General features: G+C 31.2%; 2 protein-coding genes across 5 annotated transcripts; one reads left to right on the top strand and one right to left on the bottom strand.

Moving 5' to 3' along the window:
* Positions 1-5,629: 5,629 nt before the first annotated feature.
* On the top strand, positions 5,630-9,218 carry LOC149031592 (uncharacterized). Of its 4 annotated transcripts, none has more exons than XM_089175541.1 (3): positions 5,630-6,039; positions 6,693-7,272; positions 7,749-9,218. In XM_089175541.1, exons 2-3 carry the CDS (start codon positions 7,107-7,109, stop codon positions 8,072-8,074), a joined length of 492 nt encoding a protein of 163 aa, XP_089031667.1. In that variant the 5' UTR covers positions 5,630-6,039; positions 6,693-7,106; the 3' UTR covers positions 8,075-9,218. The 4 variants fall into 4 exon arrangements, 3 of the variants coding, with proteins under 3 accessions (XP_089031667.1, XP_089031666.1, XP_089031665.1); XM_089175540.1 differs by having other exon boundaries at positions 5,630-6,085; XR_016177631.1 differs by lacking the exon at positions 5,630-6,039 and having other exon boundaries at positions 6,300-7,272; positions 7,749-8,130; positions 8,202-9,218.
* A 566-nt stretch (positions 9,219-9,784) lies between these two features.
* On the bottom strand, positions 9,785-13,669 carry LOC149031591 (uncharacterized). The gene is made up of 3 exons (XM_089175453.1): positions 13,607-13,669; positions 13,441-13,514; positions 9,785-11,320 (listed from the first exon to the last, which is right to left on the bottom strand). The coding sequence occupies exons 1-3, from the start codon at positions 13,667-13,669 to the stop codon at positions 9,808-9,810; spliced, it is 1,650 nt and encodes a 549-aa protein (XP_089031579.1). The 3' UTR covers positions 9,785-9,807.
* Positions 13,670-17,795: the final 4,126 nt, after the last annotated feature.

Raw genomic sequence — 17,795 nt, 5'->3', positions numbered from 1 at the left:
GTCTAATAGGTATGTTGTTTTATCTTCTTTGTTTGTAAATGTGATGTCCGGTCTGTTGTGTTTTACTGTTTTGTCTGTGTGTAATGTTGTGTCCCAGTATAGTTTTTACTTTTCGTTATCTATTATTGTTGTTGGTGTGTATTTGTAGTATGGTGTTGTAGTGTTCTCCAGTTTGTATTTGTTCACTATTGCTTTATGTATGATTCTTGCTGCGGAGTTGTGTCTTTCCGTATATTCGGTGTTTGCTAGTATTTTACAACCCCCTGTTATGTGTTCTATTGTTTCGGGTACTAATTTGCATTTCCGGCATTTGTCATCTTGTATGTTTATGTCTTTTATTTTGTACTTGAGGTAGTTTTTTGTTGAGATTACCTGATCTTGTATTGCAATTAGGAATCCTTCGGTTTCTGGGAAAAGGTTTCCTTTTTTTTAGCCATTCATATGTGTCGTTTTTGCTTATGTTTTCGTCTGTAGTGGTGTAGTAGTGTTTTCCGTGTTCTTATTTGCATGCGTTTATTTTGCTTTGTGTATGGTCTATGTCGTTATAGTTATCTATGTCTTTATTGCTTGTCGATAGATTTAGTGGTGTGTGGTTTTTGTCGGCTTTCGTTATTGCTTTATGTAGTTGTGTCTCTTTTGTGTGGAAGTATTTACGTAAGTTTTTTATTTGTCTATTGTGTAACGCTTTTATGTCCGTTATTCTCCTACCACCTTCTTCTCTACTTATTGTTAATCTTTCTACACATGATTTCGGGTGTAGTTTTAGTGACTTTGTCATGTGTGTCTTGTTATTCTATTGGTGTCATCTAAGTCTGTGTTTGACCAATTGATGATTCCAAAGGAAAATGTAAGGACTGTTATTGCGTATGTGTTGATTGCTTTGACGAAGTTTTTTGAGTTTAGTTTGGTTTTGAGTATTTTTGTGAGTCTTTGTTTGTATTGTTTTTGTAAGTATTTTTTAATTTCTGTGCGATTTATCTTGGTATTTTTGTTCGAAACCGAGGTATTTGTATGTTTCGTGTTTTTCTAAGTTTTGTAGTGTTTCGTTCTGTAATGTTCTTTGTGTATCGTCTGTGGACCATTGTCCTCTTTCGATATGTGTTGTTTTGCATTTGTCTATTCCGAATTGCATTTTTATGTCGGATGTGAAGTTTTCTGTGATTCTTAAAAGTGTGTTTAATTGTGTTCCTGTTGCTGCATATAGTTTTATGTCGTCTACATACATTAAGTGGTTTATTGTGTACTGCGTTTTTCTGTTATTTCTGATTTGGAATCCATATTTACTATTGTTTAATATTGTGGATAATGGGTTTAGGCACATGTTGAACCATAGGGCACTTAGTGTATCTCCTTGGAAGATGCCCTTTTTAATTTTTATTTCTTCCGTTCTTATGGTATCCGTTGATGTTTTTAGTATGATTCTGGTTCTCCATGTTGACATGGTGTGTTTTAGGAAATGTTGTGTATATTTGTTTATTTTGTATATTTTTAGAATTTCTAAAAGCCATGTATGTGATACTGAGTCAAAGGCATTTTTGTAGTCTATATAGCATGTGTGTAGGTTTCGTTGCTGCTTTTTTGCTTCGTTCATTATTATACTGTCTATGATAAGTTGTTCTTTACATTCTTGGCTATTTCTTCTGCATCCTTTTTGTTCTTCTGAGATTATATTGTTTTTTGTGAGGTGTGTATCGATTTGCCGGCATATTGTACTTGTTATTATTTTATATAGTGTTGGTAGGCACTTAATGGGTCTATAGTTTGCTGGGTTTTCAGTGTTTTGATTTTTGGGTTTAGTGAAAGTGATCTTTTCGGTTAGGAACCTCGGGAGTTCTTGGGGGGTCCTCTATTATCTTATTTATCTGCTGTGTTAGGTATGGATATGTGGTTGTAAATTTCTTGTACTAGAAGTTTTGTATGTGATCTGGTTCTGGATGTTTCCAATTATGTGTGCTGCGTATTGTTTTTTTTAGCTCGTCTCCCGTTATTTTGTATTCGGCTTGTTCTGGCATATCTTCATATTTCTGTTTCTCGTCTGTTATCCATGTTGCGTGTGTGTTGTGTTCTGTTGTGTTTGACCATATCTGTGTCCAGAAAGTGGTTATTTCTTTTTTAGTTGGTTGTATGGGTCCTATTTCTTGTTCTGTGTTTAGTTTTCTGTAGAATGTTCTTTCACTGTTTAAGAATGTTCTGTTTTCGATTTTCCTCTTATATGATTCGTTATATCTTTTGAGTCTTGCTGCATATACGGCAAGTTTTTGTTTGTGCGTGTCCAGCAGCTGGTTGACTGTGTAATTATTATTTATGTCCATGAGTGTGTTGATGTATTTTGTTATGTTTTTTGACGTATTACCTTTTATTGCTTGTGTTAGTCTACCTATGTCTTTCCTTATGGTGTGTATTTTTTGTTCTAGTCGGATTTGCCATTTTGGTTTTTTATGTTTATTTATGGTTTTTTGTTGGTTGTTTGGTGTCTTTTCTGGTATTTTTTGTTTATTCTGTTGTGTTGTTGTGATAGCTGCTGCATATATCATCATGTGTATGTCTTGTATTGTCGTATTTTCGTTTATGTGTTGTGCTAATGCGTTGTTTATGGTGTTTATTAGATGTGTTGTGTCTTTTTTGTATATCAGTTTTGGTATTCTATTTCTTTTAGTAGGGTCGCTGTTTTTCCAGATTATTAAGTTGATTTCTAGTGCTCTTTGGATCTCTATTGTATCGTTTTGATTTGTGTTTTCTTGTATCTGTCTTTCTCGTGTCTCTTGTGTGGTGTTGTTGGCTGTTCCTGTTTGTTGTTGGCTGTGTTTCGTCGCTTATTTCGCGTTCTGGGTTTTGGTGTTGCTGGTCTTGTTCTGTGGGGTGTATGTTCGTTGTGTCTTGGGTTGTTGGTTTGCTTAGTTCGTGTGCTACTGCTTCTTTGATTATTTGTAATTCGCTGGCGAGTATTCTGTTGATTATAAGAATTGTTCGTTTTTGATCTATTATTCTTTGTTCTGTTATGTGTGGTTCTAGTTCTGGGTATCGTGTTGTGAAAAGTCTGCGCATTTCTGTTCTATATCCTGAATCTATCGTTTCTATTTTTGTGGCGGTGTAATAGCAACGCATGATGGTTCTGTTCATTTCATCTGACCATTTTATGCGTTGTTTCTGTTTGCCAGCTTTAGGGGTTGCAGAATGTGTCTGCAAAGCATCCATTGCTGGGTTTGTGGTGTTTTGTATTGAGTGGTGTTGTTCTTGTTTTCTGTTTGTGTTTCTGCTTTCATTATCGGTTTCGGCTGTCTCATTTTCGGGTTGCCCGACAATGTCCCTCCTGTTCGGACTATTGTCACCGATGGTCTGTATGCTGCTGTGCCCAGCATCGGCTCCAGGCATGCCCTGGCGTTCCCAAGGAAGCGGTTTTTTCCGAGGCGTTTTTTACTTCTTGTCTCCATTTTTTGGGGGTTTTTCTTTTAGTCGCCTTATACGACAGGCAGAAAATACCTTGGGTCTATTCTACCCTGGAACCCATACGGGGATAATAATAATAATAATAATAATAATAATAATAATAATAATAATAATAATAATAATAATAATAATAATAATAATAATAATAATAATAATAAAAATTATTATTATTATTATTATTATTATTATATCATTTCTCTCTCAGACTTCGGTCTGGCCTTTTTCTAGAGAAATTTGCGGACTTTATAGTCAAGCATGCTCTCCCTATTTCTTTGTGTTATTGTGTGTTGAGTGTTTTCCTAACAATAGAGCACGTGTCGATAATAATTGATTTCTGTAGCTGTATGTATAAGTTCGGATGTAGTTTGGTTTCACGTATGTACTGGTGTAGAATTTTTGGTATGTGTCCTGTGGTTGATATTACAATAGGTATCGTTTCTACCCTTTTTTAATGCCACATGTCTTTTATCTCCTCAGCCAGCAGTATGCATTTTTCTATTTTTTCTCCTATTTTTTTTTTTTGTATATTTTTTGCGTTTAGTATAGATATTTCTATGAGCTGTGTTGTTTTATTCTTTTTATCTGTAAGTGTTATGTCTGGTTTGTTGTGCGGTATGGTTTTATCTGTAGTGATGCTTCTGTTCCAGTATAGTTTGTACTCTTCGTTTTCTAGTATGGTTTGTAGTGAGTATTTGTATGTGGTTGTGTGTTGTGTGATTAGTCTATGTTTTATGGCAAGTTGTTGGTGTACTATTTTCGCTACATTGTCGTGTCGTCTGGTGTATTCTGTGTTGGCAAGTATTGTGCATCCGCCTATGATGTGTTCTATTGTTTCTATCTGTATTTTACATAATCTGCACTTATTTGTTTTTGTATTCGGGTCTTTAATTATGTGTTTACTGTAATACCTGGTGTTGATTACTTGGACTTGGATGGCTATCATGAAGCCTTCAGTTTCACCATATAGGTTACCTTTTTTTAGCTATGCGTTAGATGCTTGTAGTCCAGTCAAAATAGCCCTAAAATCGGGTTTTTGAGCTATACGGCTGAAAAAATATGAAAATTATCAGAAAAATGCGTACAAAACTGTGGGCAAAGTAAAAAAGTTCTCAACTACCGGGAAAGGGGTGAAAAAAATTAAAAACTACCCCAAAATACGATTTTTGGATTATATGTTGAAAATATCAAAAAAAGTTTCAGAAAAAGTTGTAGAGCACAAAATTTTAGGCCTATCTCTCTCAGACCATTTTTCCCCTAAAACGCACCCTTTCACCCCTACGACGGTTCAAAGTACTCAAAAAATGAAAACTCAATGAAAAATATAAAAATTGGACTTTTTAAATTTTTTTTTTAATTATGTTTAAAAAACTACAAAGAACAATCGTAGGGAAACAAAAAATTTTTTTTTCATCCCTTTTATTAAAAATCAAGGGGTGAAAACGGTTTTTGCTCGATATTTCGCTTAAAACGGGTTATTTAAAGAAAATTTCTTTTTCATATGAATTTTTAATTTATTTTTTAAATTTTGGTGTTGGATTTATATTTATAGATGTAGACCTGTAGAAAATATCCCAATTTAAAGACAGGTAACTACTCCCTTAGTCCTACGCCTTTGTAGAAAGAAACAGAAAATGAAGCTATCTTGCTCTTACTCATTGTGACATAGGTCGCCATGGCACGCATGCGCAAACTCTTAGCTTACATGCGTGCAAGAGAGATAGATAATCTATTGTTGGCTTCATCTCAATGAAAACAGTATAACGCGATAAAACACTTTTTCTTAAATATATTCTCTTTTTCTTATATATTCTCTATAGCTCGAGAGTCTCGCGCGCATCTGTGACAGCATGATAGATTTTTGAAAATATCTCAAAAAGTAAGCAAAATAAAGCGATTTTTTATAAATTATGTTTTGTAGACAATTTTATTTGCTACAAAAAAGGTCCAGTACTAAAATATTTTATCTCCCTTACTTTTCGAGATATATTTAAAAAACTATGATTACTCTCTTACCTAATACTTTTTATAAAGTTTCATCACTGAGACTTTTTTTGATGACTGTTTAAAGTTAGAAGCTTGTAACTAAAAGAGGGCTGAGGTTAATATAGACGGGGATGAAAATAAATTTAAAAAATAAATGTTTTCTGACATTTTTATTTTTATTATTAATGATTAAATAAGTACTAGAGGCTGTCACGTCCTAGTGACGACTAATTTCGAACTTTGCTACGCCAATTGTGCGAGTGTCCTATTTATAAGTGATTTACTAATTACTATTTAGCTATATTCGTACCTTGTAATATTTGTATTCTTAATTTTATTTTATAACCACTTTCATGAACGACCATCGATATTAGCATTCGTTGATCACATGTAGGATTAGCAAAGATGTTTTTCTGTTAGGTAAAAGTATAAAAACTATTATCCTCTGTTATTATGATATGAAGAAGTGAGAGTATTTATAGGATAGAATAAATATGTGTTCTCGTATATATACAAAAGAAAAGAGATGTTTCTAGAAAAAGTAGTAACGACCTTCTTATAAGTATAAATACATATTTTAAGACAAGCGAAGATGTCTTTTTCGGTTAGGTAAAAGTATAAGAAATGCTGTCCTCTGTTGTTACGATATAAAAAAGTGAGAGTATTTCTAGAAAAGAATAAATACATTTTTCACATTAGCATAGAATAAAGGTGTTTTCATATAAATAGATGTAAACAGATATTTCTAGAATAAAGTAAAAACATTCTTCTTACAAGTTTAAATACATATTACTAGTAAAAGGTAAAGATGTTTTTCTTATCAATAAGCGTAAATGATATTTCTAGAATAAGGCACTAGCGTTCTTCTTATAAAATTAAATATACAGGGTGATCAATGAGTTATGGTACAAGCGAAAAGGGGGTTATTCTACATAAAAAAAATAAATCGAAAATATATAAATTACTTTGTAATTTACGTGTCCAATAGAGAAAACGATCTACAGTGAGATCTGTTATAACGAGACATGATCAAGTGGACGCGTACTTTGCGAAAATTCAAAGTCGATTTTCTCGAAAACAAAGCCTAAAACGAACAATTTTTATTCTATATTTTCGACTTATTTTTTTTATGTAGAATAACCCCCTTTTCGCTTGTACCACAACTTATTGATCACCCTGTATATTTCTAGAATAAGTAAAGAGGATTTTCTCACAAACAAATTTAATAGATATTTGTAGCATAAAGACGTTTTTTTTTATAGGTAGAGCTGTAAGAAATGTTTTCGTTGTTGTGGTATGAAGAAATGGGAAAATGTATGAGTGTGTTTGTATGTGTGTTTCTAACGTACGTGATTTTAAACACTTGGATCATGAAATCTGTTGCTACCCGTGATGATGCGAAGTAGGGATTTCAAACGACAATGTAGTTTAAGGTGAAGTACGCGAAAAGGGAAAGAACAAGAAGCGGTATAGAGAGGGGGATTTAGTATATAAGCATGTAACTAATGAAAGCTCATCCCTTATATTCGTCTTTCCTGCAGTGACTAAAATTATTTTTACCGGTCTTTAATTGATTTTGTAGATCAGCTGTATAAGTTTTCATATTAGTTAACTGTTCTTTTTTTTACCATTGATATTGTTTGAAAATTTACAAATTTTATTTATTGACATTAAATATGGCTAATCATCAAAGTCAATATAAGATAAATAATAATTTTGGAAACATTAAAAATAATCGTGCTAAACGTGCTATAATGTCCGAACTCAAACGTAAAGAACAGAGAATTGAGGACTTTTCAATAAAACGTGAATTAGAAATTATTCCTATTGAAGAAACAGAAGGTAATTTGTTTAAGATTAACTTTTTGAATTGTATTACAGTTTGTTAAATGTATGTTTGTACGTCTTGCTAAAATTATCCAATAAAATAGACAAAAATTTTTACTTTTATTGAATAATATATTTTCAAAAAAGGTAACTCAGTGTTAATAGATACTTTTTGAAAAAGAATTCATAATTGAGAAGATTTTAGACTATCCTAAGCTAATGACTGAGTTTTTAAATTATTAATATTCATAAATGTTCGTATTTGACTTATAATATAAATGAACAAGCGATAGAGATAGAGATGAGATTATATTATGGTGTGAATAATAAAATAGACCGTTATAAAGATTAATTGTATTATCTAATTTGTACAAAAAGATAAACTCTATGCATATACAAATTATGCATTGTATTATATTACATTTTATTTTATAATTTTATAGTCTTACTTTTCTGTACTTACTAATTAATTAATTATATTTTTTATTTAGATCTCAAGGATAGCAGATACCGTAAGCTATTAAAATGGAGAGCAGAACGTGATAGACTTAAAAAAATGGAACAGACAAAGAAAATACCTGCTTTCAAAGTAGGCGTAGTCCATCATAATTACTACTCTCCTCCGATAAAAGTTTCTAATGTACTATCTCCTATTAAATTATCTATAAATAGTCAAAAACAAGTTACACAACCTACATTACCATCGAAAAGAATAACCAGAGCTACTGAAAAACGTCTTCTTAGGAAACAAGAGATATTGACTACCGAAGTACCACCAAAACAAAATGTTAAAGAAAAAAAAACAAGAGAAATCTGAAGGAAGAAATAAAAGAAAAAATAACGTTAAAACTGAACAAAAATCTTTTGCACCTGGTAATTATTTTATTAATTTTTTATTTTATTAATTAATTATTAAAAAACTATTCCCACCTTTTGGTGGAAAGGTGGGAGGAGATTGAGAGGGAGGAAAGAAGGCGACAGGAGGTGGAGAGATGGGAGAAGATATTGGAATCGAGATACAACATGTGGTACAAGACGGTGGTAGCAGAGGGTTTGCCAGGATATTGGGTAGAAAAGTGGAGTGAAGAGAGAAAAAGAAGAGTGGCGAGATTTAGATTGGGGAATGAGATGAGGGAAGGGAGATACTGGGAAGAGGAGGAGAAGAAAAAATGTAGGGTGTGTGGTTGGGAGAGAGAGACATGGGAGCACGTGTTGGAGGGCTGCAGTAGAGCGATCGTGGAGGAGGACGGGAGAGGAGTGGAAGAGAGGATCAAGGAAATTTTGGATGAGAGTGGAATGGGGGAGGAGTGGATGAAGAGGATTGGGAGCATGAGAGAGAAGAAGGAGAGGCAAGGAGGGGAAGAAGGGAGGAAGAAGTGGAGGTTTGGAACGGGTGAAGGGGGAGGGGAAGAAGAGGAAGTGAAATAGAGATAACAGCGTAAGATTATGGTGGTTCAATTAATTCATTACACCAAATACAAATGCCTTTAATTTATAGATTCAATAGCAATATACTTAATGATAAATTTGTACATTATATATTATTTTTATACATTTTTATAGAAATGACTAAAAATATATATTTTACTTTTATTATCACCAAAAATAAGTTTTGTTAAAAACAATGAATGTTAAACCATACATTTAATTGAAGATGATAATTTTTAATAACATATTTTCAATGTAATTTTGATTTTTTATGCAAAAGAAACACTAGGCAAAGAAACTGAAAAAGTTCATAAGTAATAAGTTAAAGTTAAGTGTGTACATAAATTTATAAAAAATTATATTATTGATAAGTAAAAGTTTAATGTAAGTCTATAAGTAAAAGTTTAATGTAAGTCTATAAGTAAAAGTTTAATGTAAGTCTATAAGTAAAAGTTTAATGTAAGTCTATAAGTAAAAGAGTATATGTACAAAAGTTATACAATACTGATTATTAAAGTACATGTTTAGTGAAATTTCTCGTGGATCTTCTTACTACTCTAACCGGAGCTGAAATTATTACACAATTATTAAGTATATGTATTTAATAATCAATAATTTAACTTATTACTTACTTTTTGGAGTATCTCATGAAATCAAATCTCTATTGGGTGAAGGAGGTTTTATAGGTGTATTATTATTTTGTAAGAAGCTCAATCTACATTTGCTACATCTAATATACGGTGTCATTGGAAGAGTGAATTTACTTGCTTCACAATCTTCAGCTAAGAAAAGTTATTGTTATTATTTTGTGAACAATACATTAGTTGTTATTTTAAATCATATTATTATTTTATTTTTACCATTAAACTTCACACTTTTTCGAGAGGATCTTCTTAGCTCTTTTTTTGCATTTACTGGTGTGACATAGATTCCTTTTTTTACATTAACTTCCTTTTCTTCAACATTAATTGACTTCTTTCGTGATTTTTATTTTTATTTTAGAGGACTCTTGTTTTCATTTTAATTATTTTCATCCTTTTCATCAATTAAATCCTAAATTAATGATTTGTTAAATAAGTCTTTAAAAAAAAAGCATACTGATATATTGCATCATAAAGAAATTCAATTGCAACTTACTTTAATATTACTTTTTCTACTTCTTGTAGACATTCTGTTTGTAGAGTTTTCCGTTACAATGGTTCTGTTTCTAAGAGTTCTCCTATTAGTTTTATTTTTTGGAGATTTCTCTAATGACATATTTAATATGTTTTGATTCTTAGGTGAAGAAGCATTTTTGTTAAATTGTTTGCATGTCTTATGATTTAGAATAATATTATCTTCTTCGTTAGTTACAGTAGATGAAAGTAATTGCTTATTATTAAATTGTAAATTATTCTCTGAATCTTGAAAAGAATTATCGAATTCAAGTTTCCTTTCAATTTTCATGTTATTATTTACGTATTCATTATTCAAATCGTAACTGTCTATTCTAGCTAATCTAGCAGCTAAACTATCTTCGGCTTCTTCATCAATAGACAGCTCATTCAAGACCACTTGATCATTAAAGTTAACTTTCTGCGTGGATCTTGTTAAATGTATATAATTTATTGGAAAATCATCAGAACGTTTTAAAATGCTTTTACTTGGTGTTTGTTTACAGTTAATATACGATATGGAATCGTCTAATTGAATTTTTGGCGTTTTGTACATTTGGCTTATTTTCATTATGGTCATTGGAGTTTTTACAGCTTTACATGTTTCCGATAAAAGAGTTTCTTTTAATAAACTTTGTCTAGAATTTCTATTTGTAGCAACTACAGATAACTTATCTTTAGAGTCTGTAGATTTCAAATGTTTAATATCACCATTGATCAAGGTATCATCCCTGTTTTCTATATCAATATTATTTACGGAAGTTAAAGATTTATTCGCATCTTGTAATATTTCGGGATTGTTTGTATTATTTTTCATCTTTTGCTTAGCAGCCAAGATAAAAGCTTGGACTGAACTTTTCTTCTTAGGCAAAACTTTCTTCTTTGACACTACTTTTCCTTTAGGTTTAACTTTGGCAACAATTTCTTCTTGTTCTTCTTCCCAGCCTCTAAAACGAAGCTTTTCTAATGCTTCAAATCGTAAATCACAATTTTGAATTTCCCTGTACATCATGTTCCAGAATCCTTGCAAGTCTCTACAAGTAACTAACATTTCTCCTTTACCACTCTCGCAATCAGATACTAGTCTTTGAAATCTTTCAAATTTTTTATTTATTAACAAACGTGTTTGTCCTATAGCTTGATTAATTAGATATTGAGCATCTTCTGTAATATGTGACTCTTTTTGAATATCTGTCCACTTATTGATAAGTTCATTAAGTTTGTCTGTTTCTTTTTTTAATAGGAAAGCAAAATATTGCGCAGTACGTTCTTCATCTTCAATCGATAAGTTAAGAGTTTGCATAACTGTTTCTTTAGTAGGAATACTATCATCTGGAGAACCAATACCACGACGTAATTGTTGTTCCTTTCTAGCATTACTTTTATCTCGACTTGATACTATGTATGGTGAAAAGTATGCTGGATCCTTACATAAATTAGCATTATCCTTTGTTGAAGGAGGTGTTTCTTTACTTGAATTGCTATTTATATTTTTAGGAGATTTGTTTATAACTTTTTCCTTAGAAATTTTTTTGAAAAAGAAGTTTTAATTTTATTATTTGAATTTTCGTGTGTTTCTTTTTCTGTCATGATGAGTAAAATATTGCCAGGCGACAGTATAATTTTTGAATGATTACTATAAAAACATCATTACCTTTTACTAGTAATATGTATTTAACCTTGTAAGAAGAACGTTTTTACTTTATTCTAGAAATATCTGTTTACATCTATTTATATGAAAACACCTTTATTCTATGCTAATATGAAAAATGTATTTATTCTTTTCTAGAAATACTCTCACTTTTTTATATCGTAACAACAGAGGACAGCATTTCTTATACTTTTACCTAACCGAAAAAGACATCTTCGCTTGTCTTAAAATATGTATTTATACTTATAAGAAGGTCGTTACTACTTTTTCTAGAAACATCTCTTTTCTTTTGTATATATACGAGAACACATATTTATTCTATCCTATAAATACTCTCACTTCTTCATATCATAATAACAGAGGATAATAGTTTTTATACTTTTACCTAACAGAAAAACATCTTTGCTAATCCTACATGTGATCAACGAATGCTAATATCGATGGTCGTTCATGAAAGTGGTTATAAAATAAAATTAAGAATACAAATATTACAAGGTACGAATATAGCTAAATAGTAATTAGTAAATCACTTATAAATAGGACACTCGCACAATTGGCATAGCAAAGTTCGAAATTAGTCGTCACTAGGACGTGACAGCCTCTAGTACTTATTTAATCATTAAAAATAAAAATAAAAATGTCAGAAAAAATTTATTTTTTAAATTTATTTTCATCCATGTCTATATTTAACTCAGCCCTCTTTCAGTTACAAGCTTCTAACTTTAAACAGTCATCAAAAAAGTCTCAGTGATGAAACTTTATAAAAAGTATTATGTAAGAGAGTAATCATAGTTTTTTTAATATATCTCGAAAAGTAAGGGAGATAAAATATTTTAGTACTGGACCTTTTTTGTAGCAAATAAAATTGTCTACAAAACATAATTAATAAAAAATCGCTTTATCTCGCTTTTTTTGAGATATTTTCAAAAATGTAAGAAAAGGTGGGAATAGTTTTTTAATTTTTTTAATATATCTCGAAAAGTAAGGGAGATAAAATATTTTAGTACTAACCCTTTTTTGTAGCAAATAAAATTGTCTACAAAACATAATTAATAAAAAATCGCTTTATCTCGCTTACTTTTTGAGATATTTTCAAAAATCCATCATGCTGTCACAAATGCGCGCGAGACTCTCGAGCTATAGAGAATATAGAAGAAAAAGAGAATATATTTAAGAAAAAGTGTTTTATGGCGTTATACTGTTTACATTTAGACGAAGCTAACATAGGTTGTCTATCTCTCTTGCACGCATGTAAGCTAAGAGTTTGCGCATGCGTGCCATGGCGACCTACGTCACAATGAGTAAGAGCAAAATAGCTTCATTTTCTGTTTCTTTCTACAAAGGCGTAGGACTAAGGGAGTAATTACCTGTCTTTAAATTGGGATATTTCCTACAGGTAAATATTTATAAATATAAATTCAACACCAAAATTTAAAAAATAAATTAAAAATTCATATGAAAAAAAAAATTTTTTCAAATAACCCGTTTTAAGCGAAATATCGAGCAAAAACCGTTGTGCTTAAGAAACCGTTGTGCATTAGAAAAGCTAAAACTGTTGTGTGTGCCATTAGTTTTTGTGCAATAATCGATGTCAGAATCTTGTATATTTTAGGTAGGCATGTAATTGGTCGATATTTTGCTGGGTTGGTTGTGTCTGTTGTGTCTTTTGGTATGAGATATGTTATTCCTTGTGTTAGTGTTATTGGTGTTGTGTGTGGTTTACTAATATAGCTGTTGAATAGTTTTGCCAGATGTGTATGCGCTGATGTAAATTTTTTTAACCAATAGTTAGCTATTTTGTTTTTCCCGGGTGCTTTCCAGCTGTGTGTGTTAGCTATTGTTTTGCGTTATTGTTACTTCAGTCATTTGTTTTATTGTGTTGTATTTATTTTGCTCTTTCTGTACCAGTGCGCCTGTTGATTGTGTTGTGTTGCGTTGACCATATATTACTCCAGAACTTTTCTACGTCTGCTATGTTCTGTGGCTGGATGATTATGTCGTTTGTATTCGTTTTCTCTAGCGTTCTGTAAAATTTCTTTTGGTTTGTGATAAATATTGTATTTTGTTTTCTTTTGTTTTCGCTTTTCTTGTAGCGTCTAAGCCGCTTGGCTAGTGCCTGTAATTTTTGTTTCTTTTGGTCCATTTCTTCTATTGCTTGTTGTTTAGTGATCCGTTCCATTTTTTTCTTTTTGTTTCTGCTTGTTATCTTATTATTTATGTATTGTGTTAGCTATCCTACTTCTTTCCTTAACTTCTCTTTTTTTTTTGTAGCCTATGTTGCCATGCTGGTATCATGATTATCGTTTGAGTGTTGGCTTTCTGTGTCTTTTTGGAGTGCATTTTTGTGATTGGTAATGCTCCTGTGTATATAAGCAGTTGAAGCTCTTCCATGATTGTGCTGTCTTTTATTCTATTTTGTACGATTTTGTTGATGTGGTCTATTATGGTGTCAGTGTTCGGGGTGTTTGGTGGCTTTTTTATGAATGGTGTGATGTGTATGTTTGTGTTCTTGCATTCTATGTAGGTTACTTCGTACTGCTCCTCTGTGTCTGCGTATGTGGGTGTTTGTGATTGGTGTTGTGTTTGTACTTCTTTTTGCTGTTGCTGTTCTGTTCTTTTTCTTTCTTATACTTCTGGATCTGGTTCTCTGTTGGTTTGGTAGTGTGTTTCTCTGTTATAGCGTGTATTATCGTATTGCTCCTGTGTTGTTTGTGTACCAGGCTGTTCTAATGTTTCTTTTACTTGTTGTTTGATATTGTCGAGTTCTGGTTGAGGTATTCTGTTGTTTCTAATTATTGTTCTTACCTGATCTGCAAATCTTTGTTCAGTTATGAAACTTAATTCCGGGTATCTGTGTGTGAATTCTTTGTGTAATTGTGTTCTATAGTCAGTTCTGGCTCTCTCTAGTTTTGTGACCTTGTAATTGCAAAGCATGAGGTATCTGTTTATTGCATCCGACCATCTCATTCTCTGTCTTTGTTTCCCTCCTAGAGTTGTAACTGGGAGCATTTCCCGTAAAACATCTCTATTTTGTCTGTTTTCTTCGTCCATTGCACTTTCCCTGTCATTGTTATTATGGTCGAGCTGTTGGTTCCCGCGATGTTCTCGACCGTCACATCTCTCGTTCGAGGCTTGGCTTCTCGTCTTTGGAACCCTCTGGCACACTTGGGGGTGGTTAACCCACCAAGTGGTTTCCCTTTAGTCGCCTCGTACGACACGCAGGGATTACGTTGAGTCTATTCTTCCCCAGTACCCACACCGGGTTTATTATTATTATTATTATTATTATTATTATTATTATTATTATTATTATTATTATTATTATTATTATTATTTTTATTATTATTATTATTAATAATTGACATTTGGAACACGAAAGTTCATTACCGCAACTGATTCTTTTCTTAAATTCTAGAATATGTAAATATAAGTATTTTTTAGTCTTTTTAAAACTCTCGTTAATGTTGCGTTACGGTTATGTCAAAGTTGGATCATGGTAACGCCAAAGTTGGATCAGGGTTTCGTTATAGTCGGATTAGTGTTGCTTCAAAGTTGTATTAGGGTTGCGTCAAAGTTTGTTTAGGGTTTCGTCGAAGTTGGGTCATGGTTACGGAAAAGTTTGATCAGGGTTGCGTCAAAATTGGATCATGGTTACGCCAAAGTTAGATCATTGTTTCGTTAAAGTTGGATCAGGGTTCCGTAAAATTTCGATTATGGTTTTTAAAGTTTGGTCATGGTTTTCTTTAATTAGGTCAGTGTTTTTTAAAGTTCTTTCATGTATTTTTCAAAGTAAATTTAAGGTTTTGTATAGGTTTTTTCAAGGCTTTTCAGTATTTTTTCATGGTTGTGTCAAGGCTTTTCTAAATTATTAATTTTACATCTATCATTACAATACTTATTTGTATGTTTTAATAAACGTATAAATAAGTTTTATTTAAAGGAATTAAGATTTTTATGTAGATTTTAATTTTTAAGCACCTTGATTTCAACCTGAGTAATTTATTGATCGAATAAAAGCATCCGTTTCTTATGTTGATTTTACGAAACATCCCAATCAAATATAAAGTACATGATTTTAATTTTCTTATGATCTGAGCTAACCAAACTTTGAATATTTTACGATTCAGATGATCACGTATCGTTAAATGGAAAAATAGGAAAATTTGGCAAGCTCTGGATAGTAGTTTCAGAATATGTACGTTGTGTTACGATTTTTATTCGTGTCTACGTTTCACTGTTATATTCTAACGAATTTAATGAAATCTCTCGGGTTCAGACTATCTCAAACTGGTTTGATAAAATTTGAAATTTACATTCATATAAATACATGAATTTGAAGCTTTCGTTATTTCTGTATAAAATGATCTTTGTATTTTTTTTTTCTTATCGAGTATCGTACGTGATACGTTAATATATGTTTTTGTATTTTTTTTAAATATAACCAATAATTATTAATCTAACACAGATTCTCCATCTTTTACGCCTAATCATATAATATTATTAATTAAGTTTATTGTATTAACGAACTCATCAGAATATTGTCCATCTTGTTAGGTATTATCATTGATTATAATAAACGCTGTAATGTGATGTTTACAATTTTCACGGCTGACCTAATCGATGATTTATTATTAAATGACATGCAACGTTGCGTGTTTTACTTGATTTTTTTTTAATTTTTATTCTTAATAGTCATCTTCCAAATTACTATGTTAGTAGAAATTGAGAAGATAATATATTACGCGTGCGTACATATGTATCTTCTTTATCCTATCAAAACAAATAAATTAAAGTTAAAAAGAAATAAAAACAAATTTATATTCTTCCAACACACGTTATGTCCAGTCGTATAAATTTAACATGAACGAGAAATGAACTAACCAAAATTATATAATAAATTCTACGTAATATCTCTTCTCTTTGAAAAAAAAAATAAAAAATAATTGAATCAATTTTACTAAAACGGTTAATATCCGGTAATCTATTTGCATCCCTTCCTGTGATTTTTGTTCTTTCTTCTTTTTTTCTTTTTACTCATGAAAAGCTCGAATACGTTTGAATTTAATTGATTTCATTAAATTTCATTTACGTTGGCTACCGGTCGTCATAACGAATAGAACGTTATTTCGAATTATTATCGGAGAATGTTTTAAAACGAGCAACGTGTTCGATTCGTTCGAATAAACGTAAGGAAACTTTGATTATTTCTTTTTCCATTTTCTTTTTCCTTTCTTTCCTTTCTAATTTCCTTGAAGGTCATACGTTTAAAAAAATGTAGCTCGTATATGAAAAAGAGAAAAAAAATTACTATTTTCTTTCTGTCCTTTTCTATTATTTTTTAAAATTAAAATCTCAGTAGTAAACAGTTTATGACTTTTCTATGGTAAGATTGTATTTTTAATTTATAATTTTTAAACTAACGCAAATTTTAAATAAATTCTATGAGATTATAACAACTTGCTAGAATATGCATTTAATTATTATTCATTTTGTCAAACAACGTGCAAGTTAATTCACATCATTTTAGAAAATCAAGTGAATATATTTACGAATATTTATTTCTACATTTTAAATTTTATAATTTTTATGTTACATTGTTAAAAAAATATTTCATGCTAATAAACACAAAATTCATGAACAAACAACAATTGAATTTGCAATCGAATAAAGATTAAAACTACTGACAAATAAATTATTGTATTAAAAAACAGAAGAACGATTCTTCCTAATAAAACAAAAATATTTACGCAAAGAACAAAGTAATTTACGAACTATCTTCTTGAATGTTAGTGTACCGAAACCATCCCCAGAAAAAAGAATGGGAAACGGTAAATAAATTATTGTATGAACCCCATTAGATACCACGATCCCCATTTAGGGATTTGGGAATTGCACTTATTGTGCATAACTGATCTGACCAAAAATTTCCAAAGAAATGAAAGAAAAATTTGCCAGTCAATAGGTTTAAAAAATGAACGAATGGAAGAACGATTTTTCTTAACAAAAAAGAGAGAAAAAATTGAAGAATATATACATACATGAAAGAACGAAACGAAGTTGCGAGTACACGACGCGCGTAATGAAATTGGAATGAGTTGGTAACGCGTATTTACGCGAATCATATCGAGCTCCTGTCACGTACCATTCTTCCTAGTGCAATAACATCTCTGTCAGGATGCAATACGACGAACAATGGAATACTCTCGACGATGTATTGCGTTCGCGAAAACTCACGATTTCGTATGTAGTAAGTATGTGTTTCCTAAGCGTGTTCAGATTATACGTGTATGTATACATATATACAT

Source organism: Polistes dominula, unplaced genomic scaffold (genome assembly GCF_049000335.1).
Source record: "Polistes dominula isolate Pdom_NZ unplaced genomic scaffold, Pdom_raw_medaka contig_17, whole genome shotgun sequence".
NCBI classification, from domain to species: domain Eukaryota; kingdom Metazoa; phylum Arthropoda; class Insecta; order Hymenoptera; family Vespidae; genus Polistes; species Polistes dominula.
Note: the sequence above shows the minus strand (reverse complement) of the source record. Positions and strands in the feature narration are given on the sequence as shown.